Source organism: the organism of the source record quoted next, unplaced genomic scaffold (assembly GCF_019419815.1).
Source record: "Pyrus x bretschneideri cultivar Hongxiangsu unplaced genomic scaffold, Pyrus_bretschneideri_v1 Contig13, whole genome shotgun sequence".
NCBI lineage: Eukaryota > Viridiplantae > Streptophyta > Magnoliopsida > Rosales > Rosaceae > Pyrus > Pyrus x bretschneideri.
In genome coordinates, this window is record NW_025999424.1 from 6,459,777 (window position 1) to 6,465,748 (window position 5,972).

Sequence of the window (5,972 nt, forward strand, 5' to 3'; positions counted from 1 at the left end):
GGCACTCAGGCCTAGGTCACCTACAAATTCCGGACAGTGGGACACCGGTGTCCACACACAAACCGAGCCGAGCCGCAACGAGGCGTACACGCCAATGTCACGAGTTATGTATCACCAATATTGCCCTTCTTTCATAAACTTTGTTTGCGAGTTTTTTTCTTTAAAATTAAGGACACTATTCTACTTTAAACAATAATATAAATTAGAATGAGGGGCTCAACTCAATTGCAATTGGGTGCACATTTACTCTAACTAATCCGACTACAACATGATCTCCAAGACTTTGTTCATGGTCAAATTGTCGATTTTTGTTCTAAAAAGAGTAAACTGCTGTTTTACTCTTTGAATTATTATCTTAGTTGAAATTCATCATTGTATTATTTTTTTGGTAAATTAACTCCCTTAATTATTTGAAATCAATCAATTAACCCCTCACTGTTAGATTTGATAAAATTTCATCTACTTTGTTGTCAAATACTAGTACAACTTTATCCTCAAAAGTGAATCACATGCTAGTATTTGACAGCAAAGTGGGTGAAATTTCATCGATTGTCTATGAGAGGTTAATGGAAAATTTAAAATAATTTAGGTGATTAATTTATCAAAAAAATAATTTAGAAAGTCAATATCAACTAAGTGACAGTTTAGAGGATCAAACAGCAGTTTACTCATTAAAATGGTAGTAAAATTTTAAAATAAAATCATCTCATGAAAAGCACTTTCCTGCCACTTAGTACGATCTAGTATTATTCCTCTCTACTTGTAAATGTGAAGTTTTAGGTTCGATTCTAGCCAAAAGTGAAGTTTAATCATATTATTGCTAATCTATTATGAGACTTAGCCGACTCTTTAATCTTTTAATATGTAAAATATCGTTTGTTAAAAAAAAATACAAATAAAAAAAGAAAAGAAAGGAGGCACTCTCCTGTTACATCGTCGGCCCAATGTATTACAGTATTCTTATAGAATTGGGACCGAAAGAGCTGAAGACTGAAGCTTGAGCTGCGTACTTTTACCTGAACGATGAGCGAGACTCGACCGGTGCCAAGGAGAGAGAGCCCATGGGGGAGGCCGGAGGGTGATCATCGCGAACCGAAGGCCCACCGATGCAATGACCGGGCGGAGGACGTCATCCAGGTAACCCAAAACCCTCCCCTTTTTTCCTTTTAATTTTATGATCTCTTAGGCTTATGTGAGAATTGAGATATGCAGCTAAATTTATGCAAGAATATCAGTTTTCTAATTAAGTTATTGAACTTTCTTATCAGAGGAAATTGATTCAACATTGAGTTGGAATTTAATTGTTGTTCTGGTTGCTCTGTGTTTATGGGTGAGCTTGTTTGAAATGTTTTGATGGGCTTTTGGGTACGAAGAAGTGAATGCAAGTGATTTCCAGCTAAGTAATTTTTTGACTGCTCGCGGTTGATGGATATAATTGTATGGTTTTTAGTTTAATTGTCGGTTGATGGATCTAATTGTATGGTTTTTAGTTTAATTGGGTGTTTGTGCTTGGTATAAGTTGAATTTTCAATTGAAATAATGGGAATTTCGCTTTTGAAAGAATTTAGTCATGCATCAAAATTGCATTTGAACCTCCTATAGTTTAGGATCTCCCTATATGTTTGCACTGAATCACATTTGTTTTTATCAGTTATCGTAACTAGTAAAACCGAGCACAATGTTTGCCTTTTTCCCCGGTTAATCACAATGTTTGTTGTTTGGGATTAGTGTAAAGATGCTGAATGTAGAGCAAGAACAAGTTAAGTAAATCAATACTAGCGTAGCTCATCGAGGATAAGGAGGAGGGCGTTTGCAGATGTCTGTTTGTGGAAGTGAGGAAAGAAGAAGCTCACGAGTAAGAGGATTCATCTTCAATGTGAAGGTGTCATCATCAGTCTTGATATATGAGCTAGATTTTGGTGATACCGAGTGATAATTGTGTTGGGAAAGGACTTGGAGAGTGTGTGCTGATTTCTTTCTACTAGTAACTTTGAAAGTTTTCAACTTCCCTTGCTTTTTGTAGCTGCTTCCAGAAAGATCATGTTAAAACGGCCTAATTACTTTCTTACTTTTGTTCTCTACGAGAGAGGACTGGTGTGAAAAAATTTTAGAAATCAACATTAGCAGTGTTTCATTCCAATTTTGTCAGTTGATCTTTGCCTGTTTCTTGTGTAGGCTTGTTTTGAGGGAAACCCATTTAAGACAGTTCCAGGGCCATTTAAGCTCTTCTGGCAGTGCATGCGATCTAAACCCGGGTATGATTGACCTTTAAAATGTTGTCCCAGTGTATAATTATGTATCATATTCCTACCCTAATGACGCCATAATGTGTGTGTGTGTGTATGTATATATATTTGTAATTATACATGTAATGCTGCGTCAGTTACATAATTCAATACGTGTTACACTGCCTTCTGTGATTTCTGAAGCATTTGTGTTGTTCTGCAGGGAGGAACCAACAGAGCCATTTACATATTTGCAGCTGGATCCCCCAACAAGAGAGGTGAAACTTGAGTGAAGCCACCTTTGATATTGGAATCAATATCGCTCTTAGGTTGGCGCATTGTCTCAAAATTTCCAGTTTTTGTTATCTTTTCTCTTAATAATATAATGTTGGACCGCAACTAAGATTACGGCTCCCAATGCAGTTGAGTTCAGCAGCTTATTTGAGTTTTATTTGAACCATCAACTTTGTGTCATCTTTTCTTAAAATATAAGCATTTGTGGTTGTTCGTTTCTGCAATGCAAGTGTAACTGCAATTTACTAGTTTTGTCTGCCACACTTTGTCAAGTGCCGGCTTTTCTTTATCTCCAAGGCTAAAGAAAACTAGGTGCATTACTGCTGTTCTTGCTATGAGATATCAGATTTTGAGTTATTTGCATGATCAAATATGTATAGACTGCAATCGTATCAAAAATTGCTGAACAAAACTTTATTCATATGTGGAGATGTGGGCTGTCCGCCTCTGCCTTTCTCCAAGTCATGAAATGGAAGACAAAAAACAAGGTCATGAAATGGGGGAAAAAAAGGAATCGTTATCAGACTGATGACTACGGCAACTCCAGCCTCCAGGGACCGACCAGTTGACTCCATATATCTCTGGGGAGCAAAGAGATGAGAGAGATCCTGCTATATTCTGCTATATTTACAAAAATCCAACACTAGAAGTCAATGATGGGCTCTCCGATGGTCAGATTGCGCTCCACTGTCCAAGGTAAGTCGAAGAGCTTGGCCGTTATGAATTTGAAGATCTTGTTCACGTTTATGTTGTATGTTGCACTCGAAAAGAACAACGTTGCGTTTAGTGCCTTTGCATATGCTCTTGCCTGCATTCACATTTGACATGAAAAGTCAACCAATGAACATCCTCAAACGGGAGCACAAATTGCTCAAAGGGAGTTATGAACTTAGTTTATTTTGGCCATCGAAAAGCGTTTTTTGATACTCAAAAGTGTTTATGGTAGCATTTAGCAAATTAAGAAAAGAAGTAGGAATTCTTTTGGTTATAGGGTCATCTAAAAGCGTCTTCTGATAACCAAAAGTGTTTTTGGTAGCGTTTAGTAGATTAAGAAAAGTAGTAGGAATTCCCTTTGGGTTATAGATGCAACTTGTTAGTGTTTTACAGAGAAGCCTTTTGGGTTATAGATGCATCTTTTTAGTGCTTTATAAAGAAGCGCGTACCAATTGCTTCTTGATGAATCGATTTCTAGTGTTTTTTCAAGAAGGATTTAGATTTTTAATAAAAGCTTATAGTACTTTTGACATAATTGCTTAGTACTTTTGAAAGTCCAAACAAACCCTACCGGTAACCAATGTGGATTTTCAAAGGCCATGACAAGTAGTTGGACACATTACTATTTCATAGTGGTTGGGTGGTGTTTGTAGCCAAATTGAATTTGTATTAGCTTCCGTTTTCAGTTTTTCTATTGAGCATTGACTTGGATGTCTCCAACTTCTCGTCATCTTTAGCTCATCCTAGGCAATTAGAGGTGACTAGGCCCCTAATCATTGATTTTTTTGACCAAACTCTTTTTTATAATATTTATGGTGTCAGATGTGTCGTATGTAAATCATGAATTATATTTTTGCGGCATAAAATTAAATATTAATTAAGATAGTTAAGAATATCGCTTTCGAAATTAAGAATTTATGCTAGTTAGTAAGCATCTTTACCTGACTTGCAATTGTCCATTGCAAATCTATGGGGAGTTGGATGAACTCATCGAACTTTGTTCCAATTAATATTGGGATTGCCGTCTGCAAACCAACATGAAAAAAGCATTTTACAATTGCGGAAAAAAACTTGATTAATTTTGTGAAGAATCATGCTTCGCTGCTGAAATTATAATAAGTGTTGTTGAAATTTAATCACAAATTGACAAATGTCTAATTATAGTTTCTAATTTTTAATTATTCAGACACGTAATCATTTGTGATTGGTTTTTCAACAGTGCTTACTGCTATTCTTTCAACTGCGAAGCATGATTCTTTTGTGAATTAAGAGAATGGAATGGATTTGCAGTTACCTGATTCCATTTCCTTGCTCGGTGATACCATGTTATGACACTGCAGTCACATAAATTAAATTCATGGTTTAGCATGCTAATTAAAAATTTAAACAGGATTAAAATACCAAAAGCTAGAGATTGAACTTAGAAATTCACCTATTTAACGTACAACGACTTGTTAAATCAAACATGAACAAAATAGCTACGGAATCCTTGCAAGCAACAGGAATATTATCCTGGGATTTTACATCACCTGCACCAAAATTAAAATAAAATTATTACAAACTTAATGAAATATTAGATTGTAAATCGAAGATTAATTCATTGGATTATATTAATACCTCCAACTTCCCAAATACTATAGGAAATCCGTGCACCACTGACCAACAGTGTCTTATCCATCGAATTTAATCCGGTGGTGTCTGTCTCTCCTCCCTCTTCCTTCTCATAATCTCCTACATACTTTACCTAAGCCAACCAAATAAATTCAATAAATAAATATAAAAATAAATAAATGAATAAGAAGAAGAAGAAGAATGAGAGTGTGAAGTGATGATTAAAACATAATTCATGGTACAAATCATATAATATATGAACAAATTTTTAATCCTTAAAACATGACGAATTCATTTTTCTGCATATGTTCGTATGTCATACAAATTTGTATATTTTAGACGACTTTATTGTTGTTGGAAAAGACGTTAAACCACAAAATTACCGTAAGATGATACGTATGATTGTGTGAAATTTCTGTCTATATTCCATAACCTAAACGTGAAAATCAGAAAGAAAAAAATATGTCATTTAACTAACGTCGAGAATTAATGAAGAGATTAATTACCACAAAGCTAGTTTTTCCAATCTGGCTATCTCCCAGGAGGCTGATCTTCAACGGCACTAAATCGGAGCTGCTAACACGGTGGCTACTCTTGTTCCGATGAAGGTGATGACACGTGAGGTCCCTTGATTTCGAGGACGGCGACGATGACCCAAAAGTGGAAGGGGTGTCGTGCGCCGACGACATGGCGGCCGAAATGGGCAGCATACTGTACTGGACCGGCTTTCCTAAACAACACATGAGCAGCCGGTCCATGACGCGGCGGAGGACCAAGACGCGGCGTTTAACTCTTCTCCTGAGGCTGAAGTGGCGTATCATTTCTTCAACAAAAAGTAATTAGCTAGTCGATCAATCTTCAAACTTAGAAAAAAAATGGACGGTTGTGATTGTGGCGATCAAAGGTGGTGGTGGTGGTGGTGGTGTGGTGGGGATGGCCTCAACAGCAACTGAGCGACTCTTGTTCTGTTTAGGCCATGGAAACTGAAAAGCTAGCTTCCATTGCTCTCATATTTTCATGACTTGTGGTATTTTTAGAATATTTGCTTTGTATTAATGTAATATTTTCTAAATATCCTTGTTTTATTTTTTCCAATTTTCTTTTGCTTTTTGGCTTCTTTTTTTGCGG

At 36.3% G+C, this 5,972-nt stretch overlaps 2 protein-coding genes across 2 annotated transcripts; one reads left to right on the plus strand and one right to left on the minus strand.

Annotated features, from left to right (window-relative positions):
* Positions 1-941: 941 nt before the first annotated feature.
* On the plus strand, positions 942-2,743 carry LOC103944526. Its single transcript, XM_048579141.1, has 3 exons — positions 942-1,137; positions 2,176-2,255; positions 2,449-2,743. Exons 1-3 carry the CDS (start codon positions 1,024-1,026, stop codon positions 2,516-2,518), a joined length of 264 nt encoding a protein of 87 aa, XP_048435098.1. The 5' UTR covers positions 942-1,023; the 3' UTR covers positions 2,519-2,743.
* Positions 2,744-2,909: 166 nt separating this feature from the next.
* On the minus strand, positions 2,910-5,972 carry LOC125474897 (septum-promoting GTP-binding protein 1-like). Its single transcript, XM_048579140.1, has 6 exons — positions 5,351-5,972; positions 4,851-4,977; positions 4,666-4,762; positions 4,528-4,567; positions 4,175-4,258; positions 2,910-3,327 (listed from the first exon to the last, which is right to left on the minus strand). The coding sequence occupies exons 1-6, from the start codon at positions 5,663-5,665 to the stop codon at positions 3,163-3,165; spliced, it is 828 nt and encodes a 275-aa protein (XP_048435097.1). The 5' UTR covers positions 5,666-5,972; the 3' UTR covers positions 2,910-3,162.

What these genes read in the sequence shown, in the direction of transcription:
- LOC103944526 (XM_048579141.1), top strand. Translation starts at nt 1,024, where the DNA reads ATGAGCGAGACTCGACCGGTGCCAAGGAGAGAGAGCCCATGGGGGAGG. An exon ending in GGGCGGAGGACGTCATCCAG is followed by an intron (nt 1,138 to 2,175) that starts GTAACCCAAAAC and finishes TTTCTTGTGTAG; the next exon opens with GCTTGTTTTGAGGGAAACCC. An exon ending in TGCATGCGATCTAAACCCGG is followed by an intron (nt 2,256 to 2,448) that starts GTATGATTGACC and finishes GTTGTTCTGCAG; the next exon opens with GGAGGAACCAACAGAGCCAT.
- LOC125474897 (XM_048579140.1), bottom strand. Translation starts at nt 5,665, where the DNA reads ATGATACGCCACTTCAGCCTCAGGAGAAGAGTTAAACGCCGCGTCTTG. An exon ending in TTGGAAAAACTAGCTTTGTG is followed by an intron (nt 4,978 to 5,350) that starts GTAATTAATCTC and finishes TGGTTGGCTTAG; the next exon opens with GTAAAGTATGTAGGAGATTA. An exon ending in AATGGACAATTGCAAGTCAG is followed by an intron (nt 3,328 to 4,174) that starts GTAAAGATGCTT and finishes ATGTGAATGCAG; the next exon opens with GCAAGAGCATATGCAAAGGC.